This window comes from Paramormyrops kingsleyae, chromosome 10 (assembly GCF_048594095.1).
Source record: "Paramormyrops kingsleyae isolate MSU_618 chromosome 10, PKINGS_0.4, whole genome shotgun sequence".
NCBI lineage: Eukaryota > Metazoa > Chordata > Actinopteri > Osteoglossiformes > Mormyridae > Paramormyrops > Paramormyrops kingsleyae.
This window is the reverse complement of record NC_132806.1, coordinates 15983616-16001836: the sequence shown is the minus strand read 5'-3', so window position 1 is coordinate 16001836 and position 18221 is coordinate 15983616. Positions and strand designations below refer to the sequence as shown.

At 41.6% G+C, this 18221-nt stretch overlaps 1 protein-coding gene across 1 annotated transcript in view; it reads left to right on the top strand.

Moving 5' to 3' along the window:
- LOC140593302 (probable N-acetyltransferase 16) overlaps positions 1–6083 on the top strand; it is a 64671-nt gene extending 58588 nt beyond the window's left edge. The window contains exons 2-4 of the mRNA XM_072717404.1: positions 3787–4030; positions 4254–4478; positions 5339–6083. Of these exons, the coding sequence (XP_072573505.1) occupies positions 3842–4030; positions 4254–4478; positions 5339–5911 (987 nt within the window). The 5' untranslated portion in view covers positions 3787–3841 and the 3' untranslated portion in view covers positions 5912–6083. The remainder of the gene's footprint in view (positions 1–3786; positions 4031–4253; positions 4479–5338) is intronic.
- The last annotated feature ends 12138 nt before the right edge of the window (positions 6084–18221 follow it).

Genomic DNA, 18221 nt, shown 5'->3' with positions numbered 1-18221 from the left:
ATGCTAATTGAGGTTCGTATTAACTGTATATGAATTCTCTAAGCTGTCTTGTTATTTATGTTTATATTTCATTTGAATTTCAGTGTTTGTTAGCTAATATTGTAAGTAAATGTGCTTAATTTTGTGTTTCCGTATCTGTATTTAGTTCTCACGTCTGCCATGATGGTGATAATAACGAAGCCAGTGTCTTTCGAATAAACCGTCGGCTCAGTTAAATGCAAAGGACTCTTGTGCTCGTGTCTTACGGGAGGCACCCACAACCTGGACCGCTGTGATTGGACGCGCTAATGTTCATTAGGTCTCCTTGTTTGAACTTTCTTATTCACTTTCATTTAATAAATTAAGGATTTATTTTCCAGGCACAGGTTGACCCTAGCCATAGCTAAGCCAGCCACTGAAGGGTTTAATCAAAGTCCAGTAAAAAAGAACACCAAGATTACAGCATGTTACTTTGTTATATTACTGGTTGTTCTATTACTTTGTAACACAGGAATCCTAGCTTGTGTGGCCTCCTGTAATAGTAATGGTAATTAGAAAACCACCCTGCCCTCACTCCCTACTGAGACCTAAAGGCAAGGTGCTATTCAATGCAAATCAGTTACCAAAGGCTGCCACAAGATAGTATGATCAAGGAACTGAGTCATTCATCACCATCTTCTGGTTCCTGTGCTTTTATCTCGGGGCTCCTGTTGGCTGTGATCAAACATGATCTATTGTATTAGACTCCGTGAAAAGTCTGGTATCACACCCACAATTTAGGATAAGAAGGCTGAGAAGACTGGTCATAACAACATAGTCTGCACCAGAGAACATTATCTGGAAATAAACTTATTCCTCCAAAAGAAAGTGTCTTTGGTCTGGTTCATTGCTTTAGGCTGAAACAACAGAATCTATTACAAAACATAGGTGAATAATCAAAGCATTTATTAAAATAAGGGGTACGCATAAGGAAGAGGACTGCTGTTGCCTCACAGGCACAGAGGTCAAACCCCATCAATTCTCAATGAAGACAAAACAAGTCTGACTCTCAGACATTACACTGTGGTGTTCAATCAAACATAATAATAATTAATACTTTATTGATCCCTGTGGGGAAATTCTCTTTACACCTCCCATAACTTGCTCTCTATAGGTGAGAGCAAGCTGGCCATGAAGGGCAGCCACCTGTTGTGGAACCCAGGGAGCTGGGGGGGATTAAGGGCTTTGCTCAAGAACCCACAGACTCGCTGAGGCCTGGCTTAGACTGGAGACCTTCTGAGCATAGACACAGAGGCTTACAGCGCCTTGCAAAAGTACTGATCTGTCAGTATAAACACACCTTTTCTGAAAGGCCACAGAGGCTGCAACAGCACTAAGCAAGAGGCATCACACCATGATGACCAAGGAGCTCTCCAAACAAGTCAGGGACAAAGTTAATGAGAAGTACAAGTCAGGGTTGGGTTATAAAAAAATATCCAAATCTTTGATGATCCCCCGGAGCACCATTAAATCCATCATCTTCAAATGGAAAGAACATGGTACCACAACAAACCTGCCAAGAGAGGGCCACCCACCAAAACTCACAGACTGGGCAAGGAGAGCATTAATCAGAGAGGCAGCATGGAGACCAAAGGTAACCCTGAATGAATTGCAGAGTTCCACAGCAGAGACTGGAGTATCTGTCCATAGGACCACAATACGCCATACACTCCATAGAGCTGGGCTTTATGGAAGAGTGGTCAGAAAAAAACCTTTATTTAGCATTAAAAATAAGAAGGCATGTGGACCTACCTGGTTTTTATGTGCATGGGTTTTGAGACTAATTAATCGCCATAGGCTTAGCGCACTGAGCCCACTGAGCCAAACACTGCCCCCTTAAAACAAAACACACACACAAACAAAATGACCATTTTAACAAAGTAACACAAAATCTTACCAAATGTAAACTGACATTTAACAACATATTTCATGACCAAAATGAATAAATAAGTATGTTTTCATTATTCCTTCTCCCAGCCTGCTATGGTATGGGTCAGACTTCCTGCCGACACTGCATATTAAGTCTGAGTTTCCACTCGCATCCTGTTTTGCAATAGCAACTCCAACACAAAACAGGTGAAACAGGTGTTCAACGGACAAGGCTTCAGTAATTCAAGCAATGTTGTATGTAGGTATTTGAAAGGACACCATATTCACAGAACTGACCATCCACTCTTTTAATGGATGAACCACAAGGGATTATTCAAGATGGCATCTGACTACAGTACATGTGCAAATCTGTGCCCTCTGTTCCATTGAAAGGATTTTCTCTAAGGCTGGTGAGAATGTAAGCAGCTCTTGGAGCCTCCTGAAACCTGGCACAATTATACAGATTTTACACTTCAATAATCTGTAAAACAATTATGTCACGTTGGCCAGCGGGCGAGCAGGGAAGCAGGCAAGCGGAGCCGTAACGACAGACAGACGGGGTTTATTTAGGTGACAGGACTAGCAGACAAGGAACAGCACTTGACAATACAATGACGGATCTGGGGAAGACTGACTCAGACGAGGACTAAATGCAAAAGACAAGCTAGACATAACAGGACTCAGGTGATCACAATCAGGGCTGAACACGAGGTAACGAGGTGGGCGTGGCACACATCAGGATCGAACGGAGCGGATCGTGACAATTATACTCAGCTACATTCTACAAAATATTTTTGTAACATTTTTTATGAGGACATTAACATTGTGCGTAAATGAATATGAATATTTGTAAATTGCAAAGGTGACATGTAGGACTTTATAAGGATACCAAATTATGAACAGCTCTGGAAAAAATTGAGATCACAGCAGAATATTCAGTTTCACTTCATTTATGAGTATGTGCCTGTGTAAAATACACATTATTTTGCAAACTCCAGCTTGGCTTTTCATTGATTCTCATTCATGAAGAGCTTCTTCCTTGCTTCTAGGAGCCTGATATAAACTGTCCTAGCAGTGCACTTCACACCACTTAATTTTTCTCATTATTTTTGAAGGTCACTTGAGGTCATCCTCTGATTTATGAGGCACTGCTGGATAAGTTGACAGTCATCTATGCCATTAGAAAGTTGCTTCTGCCCTCTACCTGACTGGTCTTTGGTCACTCCCAGTGTCTCCTGCTTCCCTTGTTCTTGTGTACTGCTGTCATACAAACTGAGCCTGGAAGCAGCCTCTGCCTCACAGTGTAACCTTCTGCCAGCAGAACCAGGATTAAGCCAGGATTTAAAAATACAGATTTTATCTTAAATATGGAGTGGTCTGTTTATTTTTTCCAGAGCTGTATTTTGTAAAAAGTTGCCATATTTTTTGAGGGCCACTAGGTGCTGCACTAGGTCACATAAATACTCAAATACACACACTTAGCCTGAATAATTAACCCGAACTGACCGGGGCAGCAGCGTAACAGTATAAATAGCGTATATGTGTTGAGCCGTGGTTAAAAAACAAAGACAAAGTGAGATTGTAGTTCAGGTTAAAAGAGCATCCTTCATGCAAAGGGGGCAACATCTGGAGAGGAGCAAAGGACGGGTCCAGTATTAAGTTAAAAAGCTGTTTTATAGATTTTTTATTGTAGGACTTTTGGGGTTTAAAGTATAGCTTCGGTAAAATCGGCCAGTTTTAAGTTAGCTGAGGAAATCACAGTACAGATAAATTCCTTTGGTTTTATATTACTTTAAAATAAACACACGCCAAAGTAGCACCAATATTGTTTGTCTCATAAAAATCACATATGAACTTGAATCGTTGCTTGTGTTCTCTATTTTAACGTCTTGATTACAGCAATACACTGAAGATTCAAAGGCGTGTGGGTTTATCTAATGAACAAAGAAAAGCAATGAAGGGAGGCAAAATAGGTGAAAGCGGCGGGCTGACTTTCTGGCTGGCATCCCCGGGAGATTACGATGACGTGATGGCCATTTCAGACGGCATATACGAAGGCAACGATTACCTGCCTCACCGCTATCACAGCTGGATGACGGAGCCGCACAGGGTGGTGATTTTAGCCAAGAGAGATGGAAAGCTGGTAAGAGGACTCTGTAGTGGGCAAGGTGTCAGCCAGCATTAAGAAGCAAGAAGAAGTGAGATGGAGGATTGTTTGGAGAGAATCTGTTATCTGTGGAGTTTGTAGGGCACCAGGTTTGATACTGGGTGGTAGCAGCTCATTACAACATTATACTGGAAATTTTACAGTGAGCATGTTCTTGCCGTTGATGATTATGATGATAATGGTGGTGACGTTCTCTCAGGTGGGACTGGAGTCCGGGCTGATTGTTGACGGGGGCAGTACGGTGGTCCTGGAGGGGCTGCGTGTCTGTCCCAGAGAGCGTGGCCAGGGCTTGGCTGGGGTCATTCAAAGATTCACAGATCAGTACATCCGCCAGCTTTACCCCAATGTCAAGATGAAGAGGCTGGCTTGGGGAAAAGACCCAGGACCTGAGAAGCTGGCCAAGTACTCACTGTTGACAAAGCGGGTGAGTGGGGGCGGATGTTAATATGCCTCGATTTTGCTTATTCTAGGTGAATTTTGCAGCTGTAAATCATATTAGGGAGGAACGTGTAAGCCTACAGTAGATTTTGCTATTTAACGATATTATCGGTAATAGATAGTAACGGACAAGTAATCTGTCGGTGTCACTGAGGAACCGGTGATTATAGATTTGTTGGGGAAGTAGGCATAACCTACACACAAAACAAGATGACAGAAGGATTTATGATGTTACTTTGAGTTCCGCTTTGTAGCCATGTTTCCAATGCAGTTAAAAATGGTTAACTCCTTGATGATTTCTAAAAGAGTCTTAGAAATTTGTGTTGAATTCATTTATCTACTTTAGACCAGTGTTTCTCAAACTATGGTACCACACACTGACAGCTTCTTTGCCGCTAGTTAATACAGAACATACAGTACTATCTGCTGAGGTGGTACATGGTGTAAAAAGTTTGAGAACCACCTCCCCGCTGTTGGCTAGTTTTAATGCAGCGGTTTCGTTGATTATCCTTAAATAATTCATGTTTTTTTTTCGCCTAAAAAATGTAATTTGTCTGCTTTGTGCTGCTTGCGTGCTTGTCTGTGTGATTGTGTTTTCGGTGTGGGTGTTGGACGACTAGCTTGTTGTTTATCTCGATTTTTTTTTTAATTAAAATATCTCACTATTATAATCCTAGTGTAGGTAAGAAAAAAATATCAAACATAAATCAGTTCTGCTAAAAGTGTCTCTTGAGGTGTTTCACTCTCCTTTAATCAATTTTCCCTGTTCCTGGTACTCCTTTTCCTTTTCCCCCTTTCATCCACTCATGCTCCTTTGCTCTTCTGCATCACCTTTCTGTGCTCCAGGCCATCCTCTCACTTCAGATTGAGGCAGAGGCGTTTGATGCCCATCTCTCCACCTTAAGGGCTAAACTGGAACATGAAACAGGGACAGGAAGCCTGGAGCAGGAGTCCAGACTTGTGGTCTTGGAAGAGGAGCAGCTGAGGCACATTCTGCTGGATCCCGGTGTTTCCTCTCAAATCGAGCTGCCTGGTGATCTGATTATTCAGGACTGGCAGCCCTTGAAGCTGGTGGAAAGCAACCTTGAGGTGCTGCGGAGACGGAACCTCACATGGTTGGCTGATAGCTTGGAGCAGCCAACCTCCATCAGCCTGCACACCCCCCCTTACCCAGTCCCCTACAGGACAGGGTCCCTATGCTTGAATATTGACCTGTTTGGTACCAAACCAGATCTTGCCTACAGGGCCTTGCTAGCCCACATGGAGATGGTGAGGGGTGAGATTCAGGGCTTGGTTCTTATGCACATATACATGCATCAGTCATTGTGGGGGAGACTGCGGGCATTTTGTGAGTGCTCTGTGGGGGTGAAGCTGTATTACGGCTACTGGGAACAGCTGTTGTTAGAGCAGAAGCTCTGATTACATGGCTGGGGTGTCATGACCTGCTCGTCCGATCCTCCTGTGTGCCACGCCCTCCTCGTTACCTCGTGTTAATTCCCGATTGTAATCACCTGTTGCCTGTTATTCTCTGCTTGTCTTGTGTATATTAGTCCATGTTCAAGTCTGTTTCCCCAGGTCTGTCATTGACGTTGTTTGTCCCCTGTCTGCCTTGCTTCCCCGTATTGACCGCTTTTCGGCTCTATCGCCTGCTTGACCGCCCGCAGTTATAACATGGGGGAATGTGCAAGAGCATATGTTTAACATTGTTTAGAAATGTATTGTACATAGATAAGAAACTTAAAAAGTTCATCAGAAGTTAAATTAGGAGATATGCAGTACAGTGTAAAAGTCTTAGGCAGTCAAAGAAAATGTTGAAAGCTGTTTATCTGGGTGGTAAGTGTATATTTGCTCCGAAGAAACACAATTTAACATTAAAAGATGTGCAAATTAACTGATATCTTGGATGGCTAGAAGAACACCACTCCAGTTCCCAAACCTCTCCTCAGGGGCAGCCCAGTTATTCCATGCATCCCTTAAATTTTAGAACTAATTCAGTTAATTAATTAACTTAATTTGTCAAATTATGAGCTAATCATACATGGTATGCTAGGGGTCTAGTTAAAAAATATATTGGAGTATTGGATGGTCACTGCAAATCTGTGGCAACTAGAAGTTTTGAAAAGCTAAAACATGTCATAGTTTTACTCCAATGTGAAAATCATTTAAACATGATTTTCTTTGACTTAGACTTTTGAATATTACTGTATTCTGAAGCTAAGAAGTTAAACTATGGGATATTGTGATTTGATTTTCATTAGTGTACTGCTTGGTAACAATCCAAGAAAACAGATTGATTCTTCTTTTTAATATTTCCTGACAGATGGATCTATAAAACATACTGAAGAAGATGCATATTCAGCATCAGAAGCAGAGTGGATATGAAAATTCTTAGCCACTCATTGCGATGCCGGAATAACAATTATAGGGAATTACTTGACATCTGAAATTATTAATTTCCCGCTTTTATAGATACATAGAAATTGGAAATTGTTTCTGAATGTCTTACATTCTACATTCTCTGTAAACTGGGGTGATTGTTGGTCAGTCAGGTTCTAGTAAGTTCTGTAAAGTGTTGATTGACATTAAGTATACAGTGCAGGGCTTTACGTAAGCTTATGTGGAAGTAAAATTGGACATTAGTAGGCCCGGGAGGGGAGGCATATTTGGTCTGTTATGTTTTAGGCCTTAGGCAAGAAGAGATTGTTTTGAATACTGTGTGACCTCGCTTTGTGGTACTGTAGCTGCCTGCAGTTGGCTCCGCAGAAGCTCGGACCATGGAGAGGTAGACAGTGGAGCAAAGGGGGGGGGAGAGAAACCACTTGCAGGAAGAGACTCGAAGCCGCCCCAACTGGTGCACAAAGAGTTAAAGCTTAATAAAGTACTTGTAGTAGTCAATACATAATATGTTACACAATTGGTCGCATCATGTTAATCATACTAGTCATATGTTAACCATGTATTTTCAGTGATTCAGGGACAATACGTCAATGTGTTAATCATTAATCAATAGAACACCCAAACATTAACAGTGATTCAATGTCATATAATTAATATCTATATACATATCTCAAGTAGAGTCTAGAAGCCGAGGCTGTCTCCAGTAAATTGCGTACAATGGGTGGACTTTACCTTGCTACCAAGGTGAACCAATGAAACAGGAGAATTGTGTTTGTTATATGTTTCAGCTTAGTTTGTTGATGTTTCATGACCAATCAGGATTTAGTAGTCCTGGGAGCTACGGTTTATCTATTGGTCGCTTTATGTGCCAGTGGTGACTTTGTACCAAGGGTCAGAGTGTGATGGGAGAGCTTTGCTGAATTTGCTGGAATAAAAGAGATTTTCTTTACTCACCAAACTAAGAGGTCCAGACTTTTATTCTAAGTGCTTGATTTATAATTTTTCTACCACAGTTATGTTTCGAAAATGTCATCAATAAAACAGTATTGATTAATGAATCACCAAAATACAATATATAGACAGCCCTCGTGCATTCGCGCTTCGTGATTCGCGAATCGGTCTTTGGCAGTTGACGTCACACTCGCTATAGCCGCAGTCTATTGTGGGTCGAATCGCCGTTGTGGGTCTATACAACTGAAGTGCCAGCATTTGCGTGCGGCATTATCTTTGGCAAGACGGCTGTCGTACTAAATCATGTAATGCAGCAGGTAGAGGAGGTAGCGAGGAGGCGTTGGGAGGCCTGGGTCGCAGCAATGAGACGGAAGGAGATCACTTTCAACACGATATCTCCCTTAATACGTGTTTGCTCTCAGCATTTTCATAAATGCAAGTAAGATGTTTTTTGTTTAAGTAGTATTACTGAATATGCATTTTTTGTCTTCTAAAGTTGGTACGCTAGCAATCTAGCCTCACTACAGAGGGCAACAAAAATGGGATAATCTGTTCGTGTTAAACTAGCGTTACAGAGTGAATGCTTTTTAAAGACGAAAGTAAACAGCAAAACTGTAATGACACGTTTATCAGTGCATGTATGTATGTATGTATGTATGTATGTATGTATGTGTGTGTCTGTGTGTGTCACTGTGTGCTGTGCCCTGACAAACCAATGCCCAACTATATAGTTTAAGTTTAGAAACATTTGCAAGTACGGTTTCTAACATTTCACATGATGTCTGGAAGGATCTGTATAAACTCATTGTATACCGAGTCTGTATTCTGCTTGCCACTTTTATTTTAAATATGACCAATAAAGTTATGTCCAATGACATTTTTGTGGTGTTCTTGACTCTTTTCCTTTCTTAAACACCTAAATTACTAGTGCGTTTTGGTAATGAAAATTGCTTATTACATTACATTTTTGTGGAGAAAAAAAACACTGAATATGAGAAGTTTGTTAAGCAAATGTGTTTACTTCCGCGATACACTCCAAAATGACGAATGGGGGCGTGTCAGACAACGCAGACACGTGATCCGCGAAAATTTCATTTGAACCGAATTAACTTATTTGCATCCGCGTTTTTTTTCCGCACATCTGCGAAATACTCGAAAAACCTTACAGAACCGCTTGTTTGATTTTCGTAGTAATTTACAAGTTTTCATGCTTTTAAGTGTACAATTGGTAAGAAAAAAATTAGTTAATGAAGATTCTGTTGTGTTTTTGGGAAAAGTTCAAGACATACAATATAAATCACTTAAAAAATCCCGTAAAAGCGTGGCTTTCTTATGGAAACTTTCCTTTTTATGTATATACTGTACTGTATTACAAGATGCGAATCCCATTCGCAAAGTTTATTCTGTTTGGAACGCTATATGGTTACATAAATATTAGAAAATAGTTAATTAAATGTTTTGTAATAGTAAGTACACGTTAACGTAAATTCAACGCACAAAATTATACATTTCTGGAAAGGTGCTAATGTTTACGTACATAGCAAATGCGTCCCGGGGTCTCTCTCGAGACGCATTTGGTATAAACACTGAAAGGGTTCGTTTACTCATTTTACCTTACTGTGAATGCAAAAGAAAACGGACGCCAATGCCGTGTTCTATGAATCAGTAGGGGTAACATTAGTATACTGTACTGTAAATGTGCTACCGTGACAAATATCTGTTAGTACTCTAGTTTTACATCAGAATTTTTTAAAGGTAATGTATTAAGCTTTTAAATGAAATTAAAGTGTTTTGGGAGCATGACTGCGGTCATATTTAGGGTTTAAACTATAGAAATAAGCACATGTTACCATTTTTAGTGACTACCAAGCATCCGCGAATCCTCCTCATTCGCGACAGGTTCTGGAACCTCGTCAATGTCCGAGGTCTGACTGTATGTTACTAAAATTAGACTTTCTGATGCTGATTGTGGGTGTCGTTCATAATGCTATATATTTATGAGATGAAATCTCCACTATTGGGCCCTGGGATAACCTACTTTTGCTGTCATTGGTTTATCCCATATATTCACCTTGTTACCCCACAATGAATCAGGTGACTGTTGATCAAAACAAAATGCCAATCCAACCTGCCTTAAAGTCACTAAACACGTAAAAAATGCTGGAAATTGCTGTATAAGTATGAGATAAGCACAGGTAATTTATGGGAAATTCTTTATAGACAGTTTCGTAAGTAATCCCAAACTAAATTAGAGATGCACAGTGCCTCACACAAAACATAGTATTTCAGGGATTGTGCTGCTATAGCTAATATGACGCATGTTAATAATGCATTCTCTTAAGCCTGAAGGGAGTAAATCCCTTCACTTTCTCATCCATTGTTCTTCCTCTATGTATTACCCTACAAGTAGATAATAAATCTAAAATTAAAAAGTCTTAATGGGCTATTCCCCGATGTCCTGCCTAACTGCTTCCTGCTAGCAAATAATCAGTAGTTCTGTATTTTAAACACTGGATGGCAGCAAAGAGCCATATTGCCATATTAATACGTATTGGAAAACTTGTGAGTCATACTTAATAGAGTGTGACTGTATGTGGGTTTGAAATATGAGGGCAGACAAATGGGGAAATACAAATTTAAATTGCAAATACAAATTCACAGTAGCAAATAAAGGAGAAGAATGCTGGTACTATAGCTGGGACTTGCATGTTGAGTGCAGTGAAATGCTTTGTTTGGTGTGGGAGCTCAGAAGAATGAGTCCCTTTTTATTATTGTGATGCCTCTAGACTCTTTGAATTCTGACCCATCACTATGACCAGTGTAAGGGTTATGAAGGTGTTAATAAAAGCCAGCATCTGTAGATCTTTAGGTGGTGTTGGGGGAGAGTTCCTTACTGGGAAGACTGGAGGAAGACCGGTGCTCACATGCCGCAGGATCAGAGCAACCTTTCTGCACCAATATAAATCACACCTACAGCTCTAATAGCTGGGGATCCCATCTGACCATCCTAGTGGGAGAAACCTAAAATTTGCTGGAAATGAAAGTGTTAAGCTTCTAGGGTCTGAAATAAACCGGAGCATCAGTTTCTATGAGGTTGGTTAAGCAGAAAGGGGAGCTAGGCTGGGTACTTTACAAATGCATTATATTGATAATGAACTGCACCTACATCTGTGATACATTGTGCAACTGATAAAAAGCCATTCCAACAACCTTTTCGACCATCTGGCTATAAAGGCGGCCTCAGGCTGAATGCTGCATAACATGCTAGTATGACAACTAAGTCCAGATCTCCTGCTTCCTCCCAGCAAAGGCTAATTAATAGGTGCAGAGCAAGAGGAAGGGTTTATTTATGAAGGTAAAGCCTTCTGGATGTTCCAAACAACTGCAGTGCAGTGGGGAGCTTAATCACAGGAAACAGAAAGAATGCCATTACGTGCAGCGGCTATTAGAGAAACATGAAATGACGCTGATTCTCCTGAAGCTCATGGAGTGGAAAAGCGGGATGATGGCCAGGTGGGAGGAGACTGAGCGTCAAACACGTGGAGTTACTTGGTCATGTCTCCAGTAACTCCAGTTTTGCTAGTGACAGGGGGAAGTAGCCTATGTCTCTAATTTCTGAGCTCATAAGATGCCTTTAAAGCAGAAAACAGTTCATCAGAGGAAGCTGGAAATGTGTCAGCATAACCTAAGATAAACGCCTCAGAAACATCTAACACTGTTTTGGTTTGGCTAAGAATAGCGTTGCGGCTATTTCAGTTGAGTCCAGAAGCAGGTTCCCAGTCTGGGGTGTAGCAGTCCCTCCCTCCCTGAGAAGGCTAATTATACTTACAGACCCAGTTTTAGGAGTACAGTTATTTAGCCAAGAGCCGGGGTGTGAATTGAAAAGACATGTCAGGTCCCAGAAGGACCTCGATACACATGCTTTATTCCTCGTCCTTGTCCTCAGCCAAAGACAATGCAAGAAGCCACCAAACTGCAAAGCTCAAACTGGGTGGCAGGGAAAAGATGTCAAGATGCAAATGTATAACATTTTTATTTACCAGTCCCTCCTGACCAGTGTACATGTTCCAGCTGTGGCCAGTTCAGGTGAGGCAAACACTGCAGCATCATCACCTATCATCAGACATGCCTGGACAGTATTAAAAAACAGACGACACCCTACATATCTATGTATGTCACGCGTACACACTTTCTAATTTATATTAATGTTTTTTTATTAATCTGTCTTCTCATCGCTTTCCTGGTCAGGGTCGTGAGGGACCTCAAGCCTTTGTTATTTATTAATTCCTTTCTACATAACCTTGTTTGCACTGTAACCTGTTTTTGCACTTTGTGTAACATTTATATGTGCGTGCTATATGCTATCAAATTTCCCCTTGGCATCAACAAAATCTGTCTGTCCATCTGTCTTTGTAGACAGCCTCTCTGGTCTGGTTAGATCAATGTAATGACCAAAAGCATGACGTCACTTTTCCTTCAGCACAGGCGGTGAGAAGTCCCAGATGTACTGATGAGGCATAGCTTGGCGGATGTGGCATGTAGGAGCTGCCAGGTTCACAGAGATCCAAGGGCAGAGCGTCATGACAGCACTCCGATCTGCCAGTAATGTTGCCAATTTACCAGCCTTTTTCTCTAGTTATGCCCTTCTGATATATTATCTTTGCTGAAATTGTTTTTTGCTGATTTTTTGGTTTCTTTGTTTTCCCCAGACGTTTATCACCTTGTATTTTACTGGGTAACATGAAATTAATGCCCTGCTTATGTGGCTCTGAAACACAAAATCTGAAGTTTAACGCTACTGGGTTTAGGGTTTGTATAGTTAAAATGCACATATGCATGGAAATATGTGTCCTTTATACTTTGGATAGATTCATATATGTGTATTTTGGCTTGTATGAGATAAGGAAAAACAGCAATCCTGACCACAGAAATGCTAATTAAGCCAAATAACTTATTAATTAGTTCTTCACATAAAACAAAGAAAAGCATGTGATCCTCAAAGAGCTCCCTCTTCTGGCATCCAAACAGCAGCAGGAATGACCGTGTCCCTGTGTGCCGTTCCGCTGTCACTTACTGTGAAGTAAAGCATGACTCATATGCTGCGGAGGCTGGTAGGTTTCACCTTGCCTGAGTTTCGTCAGATACCAAGATGCTCCAGCTGGTTCTGATGACTTGAAGGTGACGGGGAGGAGTAGAACTCTCCCACACTGCGTTTCTTCGACTCCTATGATCTGATTGCCAGGAGCAATTCGCAGCCAACACAGAAATCCCCGTACAGAAATTTCCTTTCATTTCCCCTTTGGTTTCTCTTTAATTCAGCATGAATTTAAGCCACTTCTTGTTACATATCAACTCTCTTCTCATTTTTCATTTCCTTCCCAGCAGAATCGCCCAAACCCTCCCATTATCCATCTCTTTTCTATGCTGCCCCCCCACAACCCTCTCCCCCCCCAGGCCACGTCCCTCCTATCCTTACGGTCTGCTGAATACGACAGACTGCGGGCAGGAAACTTCATTACAGAGGCAGGAGGGACTTGTCAGGAAGAAATTTAATGGTGTCCCTGCTAGTGCAAGAAGAAAGATTTTACAGCCCTTGGGGGAGACGATAAATAAAAGGAACAGAAAAGGAGGTTTTCATGGAAACCGCCACTCTCTCATTTCTGCTTTTGCCCAGGCCAGGTGCCTCCTGATGGACATTAATTTCAAAATCAAAGCACTGATTTGTTGCCTTTTTTGCAGTGATTTTTTTTCTTTGAATTATAGACACAGACAAACATAAATTCTTTTTGAAATCTTTTAAAATGACAATTTAACATTTATATTCACCTGTAAACAAGAAAAATGATCTAGAAACCCCAAACCCATATTTAACAATAATAAAAAGTATGTATTTGAAAATTTATTGTTACACTTAAAGAATGATATTTGTTTGTTGTTGTCTGCTATTAAATGAACTTGCTTATGTAATTCTAATTAAATTAAGATTAAATAAAACCGTTCTACAATTTTAGGAGGATTCTGTGGCTCACAAAGCATTGGCTTGTTGGCATGATGCGATGGGGCTGCATGATGACATCAGAAGAGTGATTCCCTGTTAGGGAACATCCAGTGATGACATCAGAAGAGTGATTCCCTGTTAGGGAACACCCAGTGATGACTCTCCCTCAATAACTGTACCCCTGAAGCTGTTACAACTGAAGCTGAAAGGCTGGTTAGAAGCATGCTGAAAGCAGTACCAGGGCATTTACCTGTGTTTAATGATTATAGAGATTGGGGAAGTTTATAGATGGCAGTCATATACCCTGCTTAATAATTATACTTGTACAAAGGATGCATACAATACACATACATGCAGGCAGTCCTCAGGTTAAGAACGTCTGACTTACAGAAAACTTGTACTTCACGAATGGATTGTTATAAAGCCTATAATATAAAAAATTCGAGTTAAATACAATGGTTCATAATAACAAACGTATGCACTACTTTGACGCTTGTTAAAACATCGCGCAGCTTCAGCGGTTTGAAGGTCAGTACAGTACCATGAGTAGTTACTTTTATTATTACTGTATAATTATTATGTAATGTATTATTATCTTTTTGACGTACCTACAAATTCAACTTAAAGACAGACTCGTTTGTAACCTGGGGGCTGCCTGTAATTCATTTAACATCTTTTTGCATATATAGATGTGCATCTGGCCTTTGCGCTCCGGAATAGGCTCCAGACCCCCCACGACCCTGAATAGGACACGTGGTTACAGAAAATGGACGGATGGATTTGCATCTGTGCTGTATATAGAACATGTTTATATGCATGAACTTTTCCACAGTGCATATGTGCGTGTGTGCAGATCACGGGAGTGTGCATGAGGGAGGCAGTGGTGTGTATGTGTTTGGATTCCTGCAGTATGTGAGGGGGTGTGCATTGCTACAGCAAATATAATCTGGCAGGCAGTAATTAAACGCGGGCACCTCTCCACTATCTCCTTCCACAGGCGTGCAGAAGTGACGCACGAAATCCGGCTGCGAGAGGGTGAGTCACCAGCCTCTGGGGAGCAGAATCTCCCTTCCCTCCCACCACCCCCCCTCGTTCTCCTCCCACTCTCTCTCTCACACTCACTGTTTCAGCAACAAAGCAGATACTTACCCTAGATTAAGGAAACTAGTCCCCCGGGGTGAAACAGCTCAGGCACATAGACCTAAACCTCGAGTCCAGCATTGTATTTATTCCTGATAAACCCGAAAACCCATATCGTATTTCCTATTGTATCAAAAAGTGTATAAAGGGCGAATGTTGCGTGTTCATATTTAGAATAAAACCAATGAAGGAAAACATTTCTAATCCAGCATCAGCAAAATCATCAAACAGGACTGCAGCAAATGATTGCTGTGGTTTGGATTGGTTTTTACAGCAGATCTTTTCAAGGAGGGTTGGGGGGCTTTGATGTAAGTGGCCATTATTGCTGATCTGCTTGTTATGGCCCCTGGGAGGTTTAGCGGGAGTCAGCAGTCAGTGGCCCCTTATGCTCCTTGGCGGCTTGATGTATGACACAGACAGGCAGTGGAAACCCTCCCATAGTTACTTCCTCCTCCCACGCTTCAGATAGGGGGGGGGGGGTTCAGCATGTGGGAGGAACGGCTGCCCCGTGGTGCAGCATTATCTGGTCCAATAGCAGCAACACTGGCATGCTCCTCCGTGTGATGCACATTCGAGGGCCAAGGAAGTTCTCCTGAGCACAGAGATGTATTGATATGCTGCTGGCTTTAAGTGGGGCTGCATAAGCGGCTTACTTCGCCCTTGCGATGTGAGGACCTGCCGCTGAACGTGCAGTACGCGCTCTTGCTCATTATAGTACGCCCCTGCACCCCAGGCACTGGCCCCCACGCCGCCCACGGCCCCCACGCCGCCCACGCCCCCCACAGGTCCATGACTCCAGCGCAGCTCAGCTTAGCTCTCTGCTTCATGATGAAGATTGTTTGTGTCCTACTTTTTCATATCCATACTTCTCTCTTTTTTTCGTATTTTCACTTGAATCAGCATGTCAACGCACGGCATAAAGAAGAACAGTTTCCAGGGAACTGAATCGTGCAGTTTCCAGTTACGGAGAGCCTCAAGACTGATGAGAATGCAAATATACAGCTGGTCAAAAGTACTAGAACACCCCCATTTTTCCAATTTTATTGAAATTTAAGCAGTTCAGGGCCAGTGAATGACTTGAAATATTACAAAGGCTAGCGGTAAACTGACAGAGGTTAACAAATAGTTTTGGTTGCTGAAAACTAAAAAAATATGCAAATTTATAAACATAAAAATTACTAAACACTTAATGCATTAATTAACCAGTAACTAAGTGTTAGTTATGTACTGTTAGTTGTTAGTTCATCAGTAATCAATCATGACAGTTCATGAATTTCATGCTTCAACTACATTAGTGCATGTAACTGAGTAACTATGTTATCGGTATGTGTGTGTCAAAGTGTTACCGGCCTTTTTCAGGGAGTAAAATAAGTAAAAAAAAAATAAACTTTTCTGTAGCAATGAAAGTAAGTTATGCCCTGAAATTTGATGCTAACGATTCCTACAGGTATTCCAACTTATATAAATTACATACAATCCCTCTGTCTGTATAAAAGCAGTGCTGGAATAGACTGTGTTACAACACCCACTGAACTGCTATTTGGACAATAGTATACTGCAGGAAGTTGTACTTTGCTATAACAAAGGTAAAAAAGGTGATTGAAAAGAAAGAGAGAAAGGCCATTGTAACCATTATAAGTGCAGGTATTTTCTTTAGAGAAGCTGCAAAGAAAGCCAAGGTGCCAGTAAGTGCAGTGTCCTACACAATCAAAAGGCATCTGGAAACTGGAGGAAACTCTGATAGGAAGAGGTACTCAAAGCTTCATGCAATATCCTCTTGTGTAAGCGTTGATCCTACAGTAAGATAATGACCCAGAATTACTTATATTAAAATCTATGCAAGAATTCTTGATGGTAAATATTATTTTAAACTAAATAATTGGATTATCTTCATCCATTTCTCATTTATCCCCATCCAGTTGACAGTCACAGTAACTCTTATTCTTTATTTCATATCTCATTGTTTAATAAGCGGGTGGCAGGGAAGCCTAACACCTCGAGGGTTGGGGGTTCGATTTCCCCCTTTGCTTTGTTTGTGTGAAGTCAGCAGGTTTTTGCTGTGTTGTGCGGGTTTCTTGCCCCAGTCCAAAGACATGCAGCTAGATTAATTAGCATATTTAAATTACCCATAGTGTTTAATTGTGTGTGCATGTGTCCTGTAATGGGCTAGCATCCCATCCAGGGTGTGACTTAGACTGTCTGTTATAGGCTCCAGGCCCTGTGATGCTGACCAGGATAAGTGCTTATATGATGGATGGTTTAACCAAAACATATACCACTTTAATTTTAACTTAGTTGTAATAAAGAATTTAGTATTTTTAATAGTCATATGGATGACTTAGCCTCTGTGCCTGTGATTGGAAGGTCACTGGTTCGAGCCCTGGCCTCAGCAGAATAGCCAAATGCCCAAGGGTCCTTGAGCAAGGCCCTTAGCCCCCAGCTCCAGGGGTGCTGCATGCTGCCTGACCCAGCACTGGGCCCCCCAGCCTTGCTCTCTCCAGCATAGTGTCTATGTGTTTCATGGAGAGCAAGATGGGCCAGATGAGGAGAAGCATTCTAATGGAGCAGAACTTGTACTTGAGCAAATGGAAAATAAAGAATGATTACATCATCCACAGACTCCTCATTACTATTCATACAAAAACTATATTGTGGCATATAAATCGACAATGGTGTTGCGGAGATTTATCATGCAGGGAACAATATAGTTTAAGCACAAGGGGGTGTTTAATGCTATTGTATTATGAGACTCAGGCTAAGGCACTCCTTGGGTATCTTGATTGTTGTCTCAGTGTATCCTTCGACCGTGGTGAGTGATGTCTCATTGAGGGAGACATTTTACTCGCAACTTCGCTTGGTGCTTGACGGGTGCCCATGAGGTGACACTCCTCTGGTCATGGGTGACTTCAATACAACCACAGGCACTGACAGGGCTAGTTATGGGGATTGTGTCGGTTCCCATGGGTCTGGAGAACAGGGTGAGAGTGGCTCCATGTTCCTTGACTTTGCGAAAGGTCAGGGGCTGCAGGTTGCTGGATCTTGGTTCCAACGCCCTGAGCCTCATCATTGGATACTGATGGTGCAGGAAAGAGATCGATAACTTCCACGTAAGCAGACACTGGAGGCTCCTGCTGAACTGCAGAAGTGCCCAGTTTGTGAATTCTGACCACAGACTTGTTGTTGCTACTCTGAAGATTCAGCTTTGATCCAGTAGACTATCACCTACTAGGAGAATGAGGCTGG